The sequence below is a fragment of the Phyllostomus discolor genome, chromosome 10 (assembly GCF_004126475.2).
Source record: "Phyllostomus discolor isolate MPI-MPIP mPhyDis1 chromosome 10, mPhyDis1.pri.v3, whole genome shotgun sequence".
Lineage (NCBI taxonomy): Eukaryota > Metazoa > Chordata > Mammalia > Chiroptera > Phyllostomidae > Phyllostomus > Phyllostomus discolor.
Window position 1 is genome coordinate 92,756,433 of NC_040912.2, and position 17,157 is coordinate 92,773,589.

The 17,157-nt window shown below is 62.1% G+C and overlaps 1 protein-coding gene across 1 annotated transcript in view; it reads right to left on the reverse strand.

Annotated features, from left to right (window-relative positions):
• Positions 1 to 17,157, reverse strand: part of KMT2C (lysine methyltransferase 2C) — a 204,599-nt gene that overhangs the window by 3,719 nt on the left and 183,723 nt on the right. Inside the window, 14 exon segments of the mRNA XM_036011061.1 lie at positions 295 to 411; positions 3,532 to 3,641; positions 3,644 to 3,699; positions 3,965 to 4,107; positions 5,112 to 5,248; positions 6,309 to 7,428; positions 9,495 to 9,602; positions 10,006 to 10,145; positions 11,156 to 11,414; positions 12,161 to 12,297; positions 12,447 to 12,625; positions 13,628 to 13,775; positions 13,898 to 14,039; positions 16,319 to 16,531. Of these exon segments, the coding sequence (XP_035866954.1) occupies positions 295 to 411; positions 3,532 to 3,641; positions 3,644 to 3,699; positions 3,965 to 4,107; positions 5,112 to 5,248; positions 6,309 to 7,428; positions 9,495 to 9,602; positions 10,006 to 10,145; positions 11,156 to 11,414; positions 12,161 to 12,297; positions 12,447 to 12,625; positions 13,628 to 13,775; positions 13,898 to 14,039; positions 16,319 to 16,531 (3,009 nt within the window).

Below are 17,157 nucleotides of genomic sequence, written 5' to 3' on the forward strand. Positions count from 1 at the left end.
CGAGGTCACGCCCATGTTGGGGAGGCCCCTCCTCGGGCGAGCGGGAACGGACCCCACCCCACTCACAGGGCCTCACGCCGAGAGTGGATGTGAACACACACACCACCCACGGCGACCAACGAGCAGACCGGCCGCCGCCCAGCCGGGCTCGCACACCCACACACGCCCGTGCCAAGGACACGGACAGGGGAGAGACGGCCAGCGGGCGAGAGGAGGAGGCACAACCTCCGGGAACAGCGTTTGCTCCAGGCCGATCCCAGAGCGGCAGCCCCGGGCCCACCCCTCGGCCCTCACCTGAGACTCGTACAGCTTCTCCTTCCTGTTGGCCACCTCGTTCCGGATGATGGTCCCGATATACTCGATGACCATGGTGTGCTTCTCGATGTCCCTGGCGGCGTACAGGCCCAGCCCCTGCGGGGGGAGCGCACGTGTCCCAGAAGCGCCCGGTTCTCGGACAGCGCGCCTGGGCCATCTCTCTCTCGAGGGTCCTGTCAACAGCCACGCGGCAGGCGCCACCCCGACCCCGAGACGCTTCCTGCCCGTGCTGCCTGAGGGCCGGCGCCCACACCGCTCTCATCCCGCCGCCCCCGCCTGGTCTGCGCCCTTCACGTGCTCGGTTTCTGGCGCCACCGGCCGGCTGGCCCCACTCCGCACCAGGCACTCTGGCCTCCCTCGTGCTGCCACGCGAGGTCCCACCGGCTCAACAGGCCAATGGCCCTGGGGGTTTGCCTTGTGTCCCACCCCATGACTCCTACGGGGGCCGCACATGACCACACATGCAACGAAGAAAGGGCCCGGGGCCAACTGTAGGGCGCGAGCGCGGAACGGGAGCAGCTAGCTTACTGATGGGCGCTGGGCAGAAAAACGGCTCCCGAGAAAGTCAACTTACACCCCGACAGCAAGTTCTGAGCCTGCTGACGAGACGTGCCGGACGGTGGCCCGGAAGGCCCCATCTCGCCTACACCACCCACGGCCATCAGGGTGACGGACCTGGGAGGGGCAGCATCCTGAGACGGTCGGCGGGTCCCAGGAAGACTCGTGCTCTCGTCCCCCAGTCTGAGTTCCGCACGCCCCGCTGCCACCGCCCGACAGCAGCGGAGACGCCAGGGGGTTCTGGGACACACGGGGACCCCGGACACGTTCCTCCACGGGCACCGCCTGGGAGCCACGGGGGCGAGGGAGGCCTGTGTCCCGCGAGACAAACTGTTTCCTGGAAGAGCGGAGGAAGCCGCTCACCCCTGGCGCCCAGACAGGGCCCAGGGCGGACGAAGCGGGCCGGGCGGTGCCCCGCACGGCCGTCCCCGCGGCGGCAGGGCCGCATCTCTCCCGCACGGAAGGAAGCGGGAGCTCCGAGGGGACACCATCTGAGAGACGACGCGCACACGCCGCCGTCTCGACGCGCGAGGGCCACAGGGCAGGGTGCGCCTCGCTGCCGGGAGTCCCCACCTCTGCGTGCGGGCAGAAGCCGCACCTCCGGGTCCGCCCGGCAAACACCGAACCGCAAGGCCTCACTGCCGGGGCAACGGCCACGGACACGCAGCTCACGAAGGGCAGACCCCGAACGCCACTCATCTGCGACTGAACCTGCGGCACCACCCACGCTCGGCCGCTGGCAGCAAGACAAAGACGCCGCAATGTCTGCTGTGGCCGGGGGCCCAGTCCCGCCGCAGCCACTGCGACGAGAAGCGCCCGGGTGTTCAGAGACCCGGACTCCTGGGCGCTGGCCTGTGGGCGTGAGGCGGTCAGCACGCGGGGGCTGCCCTGGCAGTTTCCGGAGAAGCTGCACACGAAGGACAACGCTCGTCCGAGGTGGACGGTCCGTCAGCGTCTGCTCGGTGCCTCCAGGCACGACGGAGCTGCGGCAGAGAATGAGGGCAGGCGGCCGCGGCCGGGCTAGAGCCCGAGCACCAGTGAAAAGCGATGCCGAGGAACAGGGACGACTTGAACCCACGCTCACGTGTGCACATGGAGGAGGTGGCAGCGGCGTGGCCCCTTGGGGGCAGGCGGGACAGAGGGAGCACATGGAAAAACACGTGCGTGTTAAGACGGCAGACCGAACGCAGGCAGCTACGGGACCACTACAACGGTGAGGCAGTGCCAGCAACGCGCACGCACAGGACGGGCGAGCGGGCTGCGCGGCCTCGCAACGGGGGAAACGGCAGGCGCCCGCTGTGGCAGGGCGTCAGCACCGCTGCCGGAGCCCAGGCCCAACACACAAGGAGCTATTTAAAAAAAAAAAAAAAAAAAAAAAAGACATCGGCAGGTAAGCAGAGGTCTCAGACCGAGAACAAAGCCGGCAGAGGGGAAGGCGGTGAGAGGGGCTGCTCAAGACGGGGGCCCAAACCCGCAGGTCTTAGTGGGGCCTGGTGGAGCCGGTGCTGCTGGTGGGTCCAGGCTGTGGTCCCGGATTTGAGGGGTCTAGGGTCTAGTACGCGCCCATCCTGTGCAAAGTGGGGAGGGGCTCCCAGGACAACAGGACAACGCTGCTCAGACTGGAGGCCACGCTGCCCCCCAGAGAGGGCTCACCGAGGGAGAGAATCAGTAAACCAACGCGACCCTGGCCCAGACGCAGGTGTGTTGTTGTTAAATACCCAAACATCAAGAATAAAGAAAAGGCCCTGGCTGGTGTGGCTCAATAGGTTGAGTGCAGGTCTGTGAACCAAAGGGCTGTTGGTTCGATTCCCAGTCAGGGCATGTGCCTGGGTGTGGGCTCAGTCCCTGGCTGGGGGCATGTGAGAGGCAGCAGATTGATGTTTCCCTTACACATCGATGTTTCTTTTCCACCCTTCCTTCCTCCCCCTATCTCTAAAAAATAAAACCTTAAAAAAAAAAAAAAAAAAAAACCCAGTAAAAGGAAACATTGTAAGACCTTCCAGAGAAGAGGGAAACGTTCCAGCGAAGGAACAAGAGCCTGAACGAGGGCAGGCAGGGGACTGTCGTGAGACCTCGGTTCTGCAGGGACCACAGTGGCTGCTGGGTGGGGCCGGGGGGAGGCAGGCAGGCCGCGGAGCTGCAGACAGGGAGGCGGGGACCGAAGCGGGGAGGCGGAGCCTGCGCTGGAACCTGAGCGCCAATCCCAACCAGGGACTCCCAGGGCAGACGCCGGCTGGGCCTCTGGCGGCCGGGCCTGCCGCTCGGTGAGCGCGGGCTGCACGGCACACGTTTCTGTGCGGGTCTGCGGACGGCTGCGCCCGTGCCACATCCCACAAGGCTCCACCAGGGAAGAAGCTGTCAAAACATAACCTCCAAAACGGGAGCTCCTTCTGAAAATGTTTTCGTCAGACTGGTCTATTCCCACAAGTGCGCGAGCGCACGCATGGAGCGCGGAGGCCAGGGCCCGCCGCGGTGCGTGTGGAGGTCGGGGCCCAGTGGCTCCCCACTTGCTTGTGCCCTCGCTCACTTTGCAGACCGGGAGCCGGCGGGATGCGACCTGACCCCGAGCCACGAGCGAACCCTTTGCACGCACCAGGGCCACTCCCCCTTGCCGGACCCGCCCCGCCCCGCCCTGCCCCAAGAAGGGCGTCCTCCCACCTGGATGCGCGAGCGGGCCAGGTACACGTTGGACTTCCACTCGGTCTTCATCTTCCGGTACTGCGACGACTTGGAGTGCACGAACTGCTTGCTGTAGGGCGCGTTCAGCTCCCGGTGACCGTGCTCTGGAAGGACTTGGAGGTGCTGGTGCTGTTCAGGGTGTGCGGCCTGCGGACCAGGGCGTGCCGGCGGGAGAGAGGAAGGACAAGTGAAGACCCCTCTGAGCCTCTCGCGGGGCCGGCGGACGCCACCCGCGGTGGCGAGCGCGCACACGGAAAGCTGCCTAGCGGAGCCCCACGGCGCGGTCTCGGGTGTGCTCGGGCAGACGCAGCCAGGGACAGCAGGGTTTGTAAGCGGCAGACAGATCAAGCACAAAAACCACTAAGACGCCTAGAAACCCTGGGCTGTACTATGTGAAGTTAAAACAAAATACCTTAACACAAACCTCTTGACATGGGCACTCATTTTGGGCTCGGACCGGGCACAGCCTGTGGGGTTGACGGCCAGAGGGAGCTCCATGAGGGGGTTCCGGCCGTAGCGGAAGGTGTAGTTCTCGCAGGCCTCAACCCCGGGCAGCTGGAAGGAAGCACAGCAGGCGCACGCACTCGACCGGGCCCGCCGGGCACCGCCCCGGCCCCACCCGTGTGGACGGAACGCGCTGGCATCCCCGAAAACGCGCCGAAGCGAGCGTGCTCGGCCTGCGCTCCGCGCTGGAGTGCGGACACCCACACTCGGTGTCAAAGCGGAGCTCCGTGACACCCCGTGTGCGGGCCTGTGGGGTGGGGGGACCTGCGACACCACCCTCCCCCAACAGGGGTGGGGGCGGGGCAGATGGGTTCTCACGGGGCTCTTTCCGTGAGTCAATAGCAACGTGGAAGTCTTTGGACTTCAAAACATAGGTTTGGTTAAACACCAAACAGGTCGCTCTCGTGACGGCGCCTCGCTGCTCTCCACCTGACTTGGACACGGTGACGGGACCACCCTCAGCGCCCCCGGAGCACGCGGGTGGCTTTGCAGGGACCCGTACGATTTACGCGGCACAAGGCTTTCCGCGGTGGGTCCCCGTGACTGTGTCTCTCGACAGACACGGCAGACACACCGTGCAGCCGGGCCCTTTCCTTGAGGGAGCAACGGGGCCCCCCGTCCCACGGCTTTGGGGTCCTCTGCTCCTCCCAAGAAAGCCTGCCAAGGAGTTTTTATTACTCAAAAAAAGAGGAAAAAAATGCTTAGAATCACGCAGTTTCCCAGAAAGGAGGGCGGACTGATTGGCACACGTGCTTGTGACCCTAGACGACCTCCGAGGGGAGACACGCATTCTCCCGTCGCCTGAGGGTGGCTGCGGACCCCCGGTCAGGGGCGGGTACTCGAGAGCCCTGAGGGCAGGGGAGCTCGGGGCCTCGGGGAGGGCAGCCCTATGGGGCTGTGTGGGCCGCCTGGCCGAGTGGACGTGAACCCTCGCTGAGATGCCCCAATGAGCCATGATGCCACACGTGAGGCCGGCATGAGCCCGCTGGCCACACAGGCCACAGCATGCGACAGAGCGGCCACCCCGGGGCAGGCCCGCCTCACGCCGCACTCACTGATTCCGCAATCCGAGCCACTGCCGAGACGGTCAGGCCGAACAGGTCCTCCCCCTTCAAGTACGCGGGGAAAAGCTGGAGCATTTCAGATTTTCTCCTCACGCAGGCCACAGGCTCCAGAATTTGATCCCAAACACCTACATACAAACCAAAACAAACAAACAAACAAAAAGTGTGTATGACAAACTAGCTCAACAGGGAGGCGAGTGGGATGCAGCCGGAGACCCAGAGCAGAATGGAGACCGACCCTCGCAGGTGCCCCAGCCCCCGAGCCAGGTGAGGCCCAGACATGGCCCACCGGCAGAAGCTGTTGGAGACACCCTGGTGTCTGGAGGAAGAGACGAGGATACGTGAAGGCTATTAAGCAGGAAAAGTGAAAAGGAATATTTAAAACAACTGACTTTATGAGAGTAGTCAATTCATGTTCTACTGGCCGTGTAACATACCAGATTTTAGAGGGTCCAATTACTGGTATCTCTAGAAGAGTTACTTTCGTCTCAGATATAAATTAAATCGTGAAGTTTATATTTTTATTGGAATCATCTTTAGAGCATTTTCATACATTTTTTAAAAACTACTAACGGCAGTTTTCCAATACATTTTAAAAAATCTACTGATTTTATAGGGAGAAACGGAGGGGGAGAGAGAAAAGACACACACACACACACACACAGATTTTTAATTCCCTTGCTCGTGCACTCACTGGGTGACTCCTGTTTGTGCCCTGACCAGGGGCTGACCCCACAACCTTGGTGACTGGGACGCGAGAACCAGCCGAGCCACCTGCCAGGGCACCAAGTACTTTCCACACCACAGTGCCAGTGACATCCAGGCTTAGCGCTGGAGGTCAAAGCTAAGTGTCTGCTTTCTCGCTTTGAGTGAGACGACCCACAGAACCCGCCCGACAGGTGGTGGGGTGTGCCCTCCGTGTGACACTGAGAAGAGGGCCCCCCACATAGACGGCAGCAGCCTTCACTGACCCATGTTTCTGTTTGCCCCACTCCGTGTCTGACTAGGTATCCTGACTTAGAGGGAGTGTAGCGACTGTTCGGGAAGCTGTGCGGCAAAGGGCAAGTCGCACGCACAGCAAGTTCAGGCCCGCGCTCGCAAACGGGACCCTGCCTGTCGCTGAAAAGCAAGGAACGCACGGGAGGGGAACAGCGGCGCGCAGCCGCCCGCGGCGCGGCCGCCTCTCACCTTTGGGGGAGGCGCCGCTCAGGACGAGGTCCTCGTGGCCCTGCTCCACCACCCTGACGACGAACACGGGCCGCCCGTCCTTCTCCTCGATGCAGCAGAGGTAGCGGCAGCGGCGGTGGGCGTAGCGCGTGCTCCAGTACAGGCGGCTGGCCTCGTAGCCCACGGGGAAGAGCGCCGTGGGCGCGTGGAAGGCCTGCATCTGGTGCGGGAGCAGCTGGCCGAGGGCGTGGAAGATGAGGCTCCCCACGCGGAAGGTGTGCTCGCGCTCGCCGCGCTGCACGATGCTGGCGATCTGCCGCACCTCGTCCCGCTGCACGTACACCCTCCGGAAGACCGCGAAGTAGTTCAGCTCCTGCTCATGCACGCCCTTGGGTTTGTGCATGGGGCAGAGCATGGTCTTATCCTTAAAAAACATGCATTGTGCTTTCATGGCGCAGGTGAAGTGGTAAAGGTTGGTGCACCGCAGCCGGTGGCACCCGCTGGTGGCGCCCGTCCGGTGGCAGAAGACGCACTTCATGTGCAGGCCCCTGCGCAGGGCCAGCTCCACGTTGATCAGCGCGCCCGCCTGGGTCTCGTAGACCTCCGTGGACCACAGCGCGCAGTTCAGGTGCACCCACAGGTCCAGGTCCAGGTTGAGCAGCCGCGCCGGCCCGTCCGTCAGGCCGTCGCCCTCCTCGTGGCAGAAGCAGCACTTGCGGTAGTCTCGGGGCACGGGGTCCGGCCGCAGGGACGTGCCCAGCTTCCCGAGGAACTCGTCGATCTCGTCCTCGCGGGGGGGCTGGAAGGAGCCCTTGGGGACCACGAAGTGCACGCTCCACTTCTTCCACTTCATGCCCCTCCACTTCTTGGGGACCGGCCTGCCGTCTTCAAACCCGCCGTGCACAGTCCTCAGCCGGGGCTTCAACTTGACTGTGACCTTGAGCTCATCCGGCTTCGCCTCGACTTTGGCTGCTTCGAGTGCGGGCGGGAAGGCGATGGGAGGTGAGGCCGGGGGGGAGGCGGCCTCCCGCAGCTGCGGCAGGCAGTGCACGTCCAGGGCGGACACGTTGGTGCTGTACTGGTGCAGCGCGCGGGCGGGCGTCTCCTTCACAGGCGACTGCGGCAGCGCAGGGGCGGGCTCCTGGGCGACAGAGACAAAGGCGTTTCACAAGCTCTGAAAGCAACGCTTGTTGAGCTGAAAAGCCACGTGGCTTGACGTGTGCGACCCAGGGGCAGGGGACAGAGCCTGTAGTAAGCTAGTAAGCGGTGAGGCCCCGCCCCACGCAAGTCCATGTCGACCCCTGCGTGTGAGCGTGCGTGTGCAGAGACGGGGCTGGGGGGAGGCAGCTGCAGGTCGCCTGCCACAGGCCTTCTGCATGAGGCCGCAGCCCTGGAGGGGCGCTGCTGTCCCCCGTTTCCACCCAGAACACAGCCAGAGAGGCCCGCGCTGCACCGTGGAGGGGCCAGCGGATTTCCTGGGCACGGGGGAACAGCGCTTCTGGAAGCCAGATGAGCCCTTCGGAAAGGCCCCCGTGAGCTCCTCCCTGCTCTCCGCACCCTGGTCTGCTCGTCTCAGCTTCCTGGCTGGCACGCACGTGAGCGGAGGGGAGCCCCCCCCCCCCCCCCCCCCCCCCCCCCGCCCCGTCAGTGAGCACAGGACTCTGCTCGGAAGCTCTCCGGGGTCAAACTCAGCCTCGGAGAGTGCCGAGCTGAGAGAGAAGCTGCAGCAGGGGCCCGTCAGGTAGAGCACCCCGAGTGGACACCCCTGGCCCGTGGATCCCCTTTCCCATGCCCTCCGCCCCCACCCAGTGCGCCCACTGAGGACAGGACACACTTCACAGAGAACCCAGAAGCAGCCTGGAACTGCAGCCCAACTGCAGACACTGCCAGAAGAAAACATCCTTCCCTCACAGAAGCGAAACAAACTACGCGTTCGAGTCTAAACCTGTCTGGCACGCCACTCAGCTTTCACGCCCCAGGGTGTACTTTCCGTCAGCAAAATGAGTCTCGGGAGGTTCTCCCCAGGGAGACCCCGGAGCTCGAGATCCTGGGGGCGGGGCGACGGGCAGTATGAGCGCCGGGGAAGACCCACCCCGGCCGCGCAGGGACCGAGGGCACGCTGTCCGCCGCACACGGCCCGCGGACACAGGAAGAGGCGCCCAGCACACGAACCGTCAGAGACGCAGGTGGAAGCCACAGCGAGGCATCAGCTCACACGGTCGGACGGCCGCTGTCAATGAGCCAGCCGACCAGCGCCGGCACGGACGCGGAGAAAGGGGCCCTCGTGCACTGCCGGGGGGAGTGCACACTGGTGCCGCCTCTGGGGAAAGCAGGGCGGAGTCTCCCCCAGATCAGAGCTGCCTGCGACCCAGCGACTCCACCTGCGGCTTTGGACTCACGCTCGCTGCAGCGCTGTTCACCACTGCCCGGAGACAGAGTCGCTGCCGTGCCGCTGCAGGCGCACGGGCTCAGGAGAAGTGCTGGGTGTGCGCACCAGGGCCGATGCGCCCACGGAAAAGCAACGGGACCCTGCCGCTGGCAGCAGCACGGGACGACCTAGCAGGCGTCTGCGGCACAAAGGCGGCCAGGCGGGGGCTGACACACACACACTGTGCGGCCCTGCCCACACACGGGGCTGTCACGCTGCGGCGACCGCGGGGGTGGCAGGCCGGCGTGTCTCCAGACACTGCAGTGCGCATCTGAGGGGGGCGGGACACTGTGGTCAGGGTCATTAGACACACATCTTAAAGAAGCAAGCAAGTCACAGGAACACACGGCTGTTCCAGAAAACCGAACACCTGCACTGACCTCACACTCAGACACACACCACAGAGTTAAGTGGCGTGGGCCACGGCGACCAGAGTCAGAGCAAAGCAGCTTCTCCCTGACGCACACGGACTGAGCTCACCCGTGTCTGCCAACAGGCTCCCCGGGGAGAGACCAGGAAAACCGTACACGTGGCATTCCGCAGATGGTTGTGGTTCAACTAAGGCGTGTGTCACTGAGTAAGATCAACATCTAGCGTCAGGGTTTCCCTCCGTTCTGAACCCCTGAGTCGCAACGCAGGCCTGTCCCCTCTGCGACTGATGCGTCCCCTGCAACCGCCAACCGGGCCGATGGCTGCTGGAGCCGCTCTCCGGGCAGCCCTGAGTTCCTCTCTGGTGCTCCCTGGACACCACGCATCAACTGAAACTGGACTAATGTTACCTTGCTTTCCAGGGTTTTTGCTTGTGCGGTCGAAGCGTAGAGAATAAAGCAGTTATTGCTACAGAAGACGATGTCCTTTTCCGTTCTGCTGGAGCTTTCGCGCGAATCCTGAAAAGCAAAGAGAAACGTGTGGGGGTCTCGCCAAGTCCCAGCCAAACACACACAAGTTCTGCACAGAGTGTTGGCTGGCATCTCACGTCGAAGGTGAAAGGAGCTTCCTGTCTTAGGAGTAAAGACAGAACTACGCGCCTACTTGGCATGTAGTGCAGCCTCAGGGGAGCTAAATGCACAAATACACTCCCCTCTCCACGCTCCGTGGCACTACTTGACAACGTGTTTCACTGCACCCAGTGCAAGTCTGCTGCAGCCATCAGCCTGCCCGCATCGCATGCCTGCTGACGCACTGCCAGGACCACGTGTCCCGTGTGGTCACCAGGACGGGGCAGCACAGTGCTGCCCAGGACACTTCCAGGGGGGCGGAGCCAGGGATGGAGAAGGGACGTCCAAGTACCTTGTCCCCGAAGGCCAGGTCCCTGAGAGACTTGCGCACGCCGCTCCCCAGGATGACCACCTTGCAGTGGCAGCACCACCGCGTCCTGAGGGCCGCGCCCTCTGCCGCGCCGTGGCCGGCCTCCTTGTGCACAGACAGACCTGGGGGCGAGAGTCTTGTCAGGGACGAAGGGGGCGGCCACCACCTGGTGGTGCTGGCGTCACGCTGCCCCAGCGCCTTCTCCCCGCGGCTCCCCGAGCCGACCCCCGTCACTCCGCTGCTGCACAGAAACCCCATCTTCCCGGCAGAGGTGCCGAGGCACCTACGATGTGCGTGCCCTGGGGGACAGAGAAGGGAGCTTGGCGCAGGCGGCACGGACACGGCGCACGTCCCCACCCGGTCTGCGGGCAGTGAGTCGGGGGCCGGTGTTCCTGGAGCATTACGACGGCACAGAGACATTTTGCGGGACATGAAGAGGCATGTGTGCGAGAGTCGGAAGTCTGGCTTGGACAGAGAGAGCTAAGCCGAGTTCCAGAGCCAGGAGAGGAGAGCCGGGACTCTGTGCAGGGCACGCTGACAGGACAGTGGGGGAAGCAGAGGCGATGGGAAGGCAGGAGCAGCGAGAGGCTGGAAGTTCAAACCCAACCCCGGCGACTCTCAGCCAGAGCTCGGAGACGAGGACTGGGGGACCGCTGGGTTCTGGTAGCAGCACCAGGACAGAAACAGGCCACAGGGCTGGCTGCAGAGGAGGTGGGGGTGGGAGTGGGGTCCGTAGGAGGACAGACCAGAGGCCCAGGAGGGAGCCGGCCCAGAGAAGGCACGGCCACCCCGCTGGGGACGGCGGCCCCTGTGCAGTGGGTGCGCAAGCAGTGATGGAAGGGGCAGAAAAACAGGAATCCGGTGGGTCCCAGCCCTCTGGACATAGTGTGGCCCTCGTGGGAGGGGAGGGCAGGGCATGCAGAAAACAGAAGACGCTTCCGGGCAGCGTGCTGCAAGCCAGCACCCCAAGGCCCCTGCCCCAGAGGTCACATCACCCCGCAGGACACCCCCCATGGTTAGGTCACTGGCGTCCACACTCCCAGATGCTGCCTGCTACTGGTTAACACCGCAGCAAGACCTCACATGAGCACGGCCCGCGGACACACAGGGAGCCCGAGGCCGACGCCCACACCAGCTCACCATTGCTCGTCGGGAGGAAACGGCATGAGGGGCGGCTTCAGCCGGAATGAGCTCGCCAATCGGGGGGGTGCGGCAGATCCTGGTGGGTGCCCACGGAGAAACAGATGCTGTCGATACTCCAAACCTGGGTTTGCTCTGTGGCTGTGGACCACACCCACGGACGGACCGTCTGGAGCGCTACTGACCTCGTAGCTGTTGGGCACGCGGACGCGGAGCAGGTCGGAAAAAGCGGCCACAACGCTGCCGACGTTCTGCAAGGGAAAGGCCCGTGAGCCTGGGCTGTGAGCCTGCGCCGCCCTCCGGAGAGCGGCTGCCTGCAGCCGCCCGCCTGGCCAGCCACCCGACCGCTTCCGTTCGGGCCGGAGCCTTGGGGCAAAGGCCGCTTGAGCAGCCGGTCCCCTCGTCCAGTCCCCACACATGCAGTCCCCGTGAAGAGCCCCCGCTGACGGCAGCCCTGAGCGCGTGGGGCCGCTCCACGGGTGTGCAGGGACACGGCACGAGGGCGAGCCAGACAGCCCCGGGGACACAGGCCCGCCGCACGCTGACCGCCACCAAATCGCACCGTCGGACCAGCGCGGCCGCCAGTCCAGTGTCTTCATGGAGTCAAGGCCCCCCAACGATGACTCGGCGATTCACTCGGCAATTCATAGTTCAAGCAGCGGCCGCCTGCACAATACTCAAATTTGACAGCTGTTTTCCATCGCTTAGCCCTCGCTGCAAATGGTGACGGAGGTCTCTCTCTGAGTGCACAGCATGCGACCTCTGACTACCATGAAAGAACTCCAGCTCCATCCGGCTCTCCGGCTGGACTGAGCCCAGGGTCCACCGAACACTTGCTCCCAGGGCTCAGCAATGCGGCCAGCATGTCTGTCTGCAGCGGCTCCGACTCCTAGCCTACCACCTTCGACCTTTCCCCCTCCATGACCCTACGGCACATCTCAAGACCACCGCCTGCCACACCTCTAAGATCACGCCGCCAGGCCCACGAGAGCTTTACCTCAGCAGCGGCCGGGTGCAGGGTGATGGCCACGGATATGAGGCCCGACCGGGGGCCATTGGGGGACGCCCCGAAAGGTGGTGCGAACAGGAAGGCGCCTGGCTCGGTTTTGACATCGTTCCGCCTGGACTCTGAACCTGGGGGGAGAACCGGGGGCGGGGGTGGGGGGTGGGCAGGAGACAGGGAGGACCGAGTGTTAATTAGTTACTACTTTCCAGACTCCTAGTGCACACGCCAGCAAACCCACCCACTGCTGGGGACCCGCCGAGGCCGGGTGTGCCCCTACCTCTCCCCACGGTGCTGGGAAGTATTGGGATGATGGGGGACTGCACGGGCTCCGGAGGCTCCTCTTTGACCGACGCCAGGTCCGGGTACCTGCGCACCTCCACCCCCACCACGCTCTCGGGGGAGGAGGAGGGGACGAAGCTGTCGGGCGTGTCCCGGTCACCCCCGTGGTCCTGCATCCTGCAGGAGAACCAATGCCATGAGTCAGCACGCACAGACCCACCCTGGCCGATGCCCCCGCCGCCGCCCCCCGCCGCCACCCCCTCCGCCAGCATGGCCCTGAGGTTCTCTGCACTTGGCAGTGACCTGGGAAGCTAGATTACCAAGGTGACGGGGGCTGGAGGGCGAGTGTGGTCTTAGGCTACACGGGGCGGGACGCCCCAGGAGCCCAGGGACGCTGCCACGCTGAAGGAGACCCTGGCACAGCCCCCAGACCGAGCCCCCTTGGAGGCCGGCACAAGCAGAGTCCCGCCCCCCCACGGCAGCTGTGGGGTTACAGGCTTGGCCATCCTGGCAGGGAGGGAGAGGGGCAAGGAGACCCGGGCTCCCAGTCGGAACAAGCGCCTCCTCTCTGGTCCACGGCTGTCTCACTGGGCAAGTGAGAGCCCTGGACTGGATGACGTCTCCCTCGTCGTCGGAAGGGAGTCCTCAGCTCCTCGGCCAGGGGCAGAGCAGGCTCTGGGGAGGTCAGGAAGCAGCCCTCCCGCGCCCGGTGGGGCTGGGGCGGGGCTGCCAGACTCTCCCCGCCACAAGGCGGGCCTGACAGCCGATGGAAGAAGTTACAGAGCTGTGGGCGGGACAGTCATTCAGCACCCTCCCCCGCGAGCTGTCTGCTTTCGCCGCAGACCCGAGAACACCAACGAGGCCCGCCCACTGTGCCCACAGCGGAGGGGGCCATGCGTCTGAAAAACGGGATGCGGAGATTCCCATGGCCTCACCGTCCACTCCATCGTTATTTAACTCCCGGCCAGGCACGATTTCAACAAGTCACAAACTAATTTTATTCAGTAGCAAAGATGTTTTATAAACTTCAAATTCTGAAGAAAGTTATTCGCCAAGTGTTACCCCTTAAATGCCCTTAAGAGGCTACTCCTGCAGATACTATGCTGAACACATACATATGTCCACTTAGAAATAAACACGTGACAGCTGCAAGACATCTGCGGGAAAAGGACCTTCTACCTTAGCTCCTCCAGGTTGTTGTGCGGCGGGGTGGGCAGCGAGGCCGGCACGTCGATGGTCTTCGGGCCCTGAGCAACGGCTCTGGCCAGCAAGTCGTCCTGGGGCCGGAACGGCAGCGGAAACGGTTTAGATCCTAGACTTTTGGTAACTGGAAAAGCAAACAAAGGACCATGAAGGCACTGGGTCAGAACCGCGGGGCCGAGTGAGCAGCGCACGCGTGGGCAGAGGCACGCGCAGCGAGGCGTCACGTCAGAGGCGTTGCCACCGTACCTTCGTGGGTCACTAACATTCCGGCTTTTCCAGCAAGTTCCTCAGTTGTCGCAAAGCCATTGGCCATCTTCTGACAAGCCATAGGAGGTGGTGTAGGAGGAAGAGAGGCAGGGGGTGTTGGAGGATTACTTAAATTATTCTGCTGCAGGAGACCAAAAAATTTTAAATTACATGCTACTGAGCAAATAAGCCACAACCTTGCTAAAATACAGTTCTGTGAAGTTTTAGCACATGGGGAGCGAGGCTGCCGGAATGCAGCCCAGATGCCGCCTCCTCTCTACGTCACACCGAAAAGAAGGGCAAACGTCCCAGGCCGAGAGGCTTTCCCGGGCAACCAGTGCTCGGGCGGGCACACACGCCCCTCCACTCACTCGGCCCCGCCCGACACTCGGCTCTGAGGGAAGCAGGGGCACACCATGCCTGATGGGACCCTACGCAGCTCCTGTCACGTGTGGCTGTAGCCAGTGAAGGACAGCTTCAAACCTCAAGCAGTGAATGTAAACAGTTCTCAAAGATTCCTTCACTCAGTTCTCACTAAGACGTGCCCCGGTTCCATAAAACACTTGAGAACGCGTGGCCCTGTTTCCATCAGCACAGCTCCCGCGCGAGCTGCGGGAGCCTGGCCTGTCTCGGGCCCCTGAGGAAGCAAAGGCAGGAGCAGGGGCACTCAAGTGACCGAATGGTCACGCCCCTCTGCACGCCTCCCCCTGCTGCTGCACCTCCGTCCCCCCGTCTGCCGTCTGCTCTCGACTGCGGGGATCTACCAGTACAATGTGCAAACTGAGTGCAAGGTGAACTGCAAGTCTGGCCAAGACCAAGGGCTTCCTGAGGATGAACGACTCGTGCTGGAGGACAGCCAGAGGCAGAGCAGAGGGGCGAGAGGCTGCGTTCTCCCCGCAGAGCAAAGCCAGCACCCGGGATGAGGGGAGCATCGCGAGGCAGCGACTTGAACCGTCAAGGGAGGAGAGAAGTCCTCAGGAGAATGGGCGACACTATCGAATATTGTTACAGAAAACCCATTTCACCTAAGTCAGATGTGAAATAAAGAGTGTCTACTAAGGCCATCGCAAAACTTCGTTTAGTAAATAATGCCAGAAGGTAAACTTGCCTTAGGCTGACATTTTCTTACTAGCGTAAAAATTAATGCAGAATTGTAATTAGTGCCTAATTAGATAAAACGCATTAAAAATTTTTTTTTCTCATTTAATTTTTCTGGGTAAATTCCTAACAACATTTTTTACCCTCACTATTTACTATGAATTTGGATTTAAGAGTTAAAAAGAGATTACGGGGAAATAAATACAGGGTGGGGCAGAAGTAGGTTTACGGCTGCTCGCGTGGAAAACCACGGCAACGGTAAACAATGACTCAAGAATAAGCTCTGTTTGCGCACTCCCGACTGTAAACCTACTTTCGTCCCACCCTGTATTTTCTCCGCCATGGAGATACAGTTGGACATGTTTTCACAATTTCGATTCTCTGAACAAAAATTTTTAAGTGTTCACATCCGAAACCCTTCGGCAGGAAGACATGGGCCTGCCCACTGAACTGGCGTTTCAGCGGGACTCGGGAGGTCAGATGGGAACGAGACGGAAAAAACACCACGCGCTCCGCCAGCGCTGCTGCGCGTCCGGCGAGGAAGCGAGGTGGCGCTCGGGCAGAGGAACATACCTTGTAGAGCAACTGAGAATAGTAATCCGAAACCCCGTCAAGGGTAGCACTGCCAAAAGCTCCTAGAAGTCGGTTCCCACTATTAAATTGGCCACTGCCATAAGGAAGAAAGTGCGCAAAGTTCACTCCAATGATTGGTTCCATTAGAGGGAGCAGAGAGAGCTGCTATTGAAAAACACATTCGAGAGTGATGCACATGGTCAACAACAGAGGGCGGTTCTCAACTTTTCTAAGACCCGAGGCAACTTGGTCAGACAGGCGTGAGAAAAAGTAGACTTAAAAATTTCACCAATTAAAATGCTGGGCTGAGTGAGAGGCTGCAGAATCTGGGCGCTACTCTGAAATAAGCTCTATTCTGACCTGTCTTAAAGGGACGCTGCCAGGCATCTAATGAGCGAGCCCGTTCCTTATTGGGGCTCAGCGAGGGTCAGGGTGCAGCCTGAGGCCAGGCACGGGGGGGGGGGGGCCCATGCGCCCCCCTCCTTGGCAGCAAGTACGAGGGTGCAGGACCGGAGCTGCTTGCGGGGAGATACCCCCCGCTGCACGTCTCTGGGTGCTAACCACCCCCTGCCCCTGCGAGGTCACTGTCCCCTGGGGCCAGTGGGGCAAGCTGCCCATGTGCAGACAGGGATACCGTCAGGCTCCTTGCCGAGGTCTGCCTCATCCCCGTAACTCTCACTTTAGGGTCGAATAAGCATCTGATGACCCCACACCCTTGAATTTCCAAAGGGGCTACGAGGAAAGGCTCACCTGTTTCAGGTGGGCGAAGGTGTCGGGAGTCATGTGCACGGCCTGTTTCTCCTCCTCATCCTTTCTCCGCTTCTTGGAGCGTGGGGCCGCCTTCTCCCCTGTCCTCTGCGTCCGTTTGCTCCGCTGTCTCTTGGGTTCGCCGCCTCCGTCAGCTTTGGGCAGCTGGTTGGTGCTACATCCCAAACCTCCGTGCACAGGAGCCCCCAGGGCGTGCTGACGAGATGGGGAAGGTTAAGGGGGAGACAGCTGTTCACAGGTGGGTTCTTGGCTCCAGCACGCTGGCCCCACCCTGAACAGGCCCCTGACGGGGGGACGAAGTTCTGGAGGGGGAGGCGGCAACGCCAAATGCCACTACTGTTTTCTAAACTGTCACCCCCTTTTCTCAAACGCTATTCTCCGGCGTGGACACCAGTCAGCGGAGAAGCTCGAGGAGGGAGCGGGACGCCCCCCATCTGGCTGCGTTCCCCTCAGGGGGGGGCACCGCCCACCACCCAGAGCCCCCGGCCCCACTGCGGGGAGCTGCTCAAGGCCAGACAGCGCGGTGGCCTCTGCTCAGGGTCCTGCTGAGCTCCTCGGGCTCCCCACTGCGGTGTGGGTGAAACCCGGGCCTGCAGAGCAGCCGACAAGAAAGCTTCATCCTACGCATCTCGAGTCAAATGCAACAGCCAGCCTCAGAGGTCAATGAGACCAACCAACACCGGCCATGCCGACGAGCTCACAACCATGCGTCTGCCCGAGTAATAACTGCTGTATACTCAGAATCAACAAGAGAGAACCTATGCAACAGCAATTAACCTTTCTTTAGTTTTGTCTTTATAATTAGAATACGTCGGTCCTTG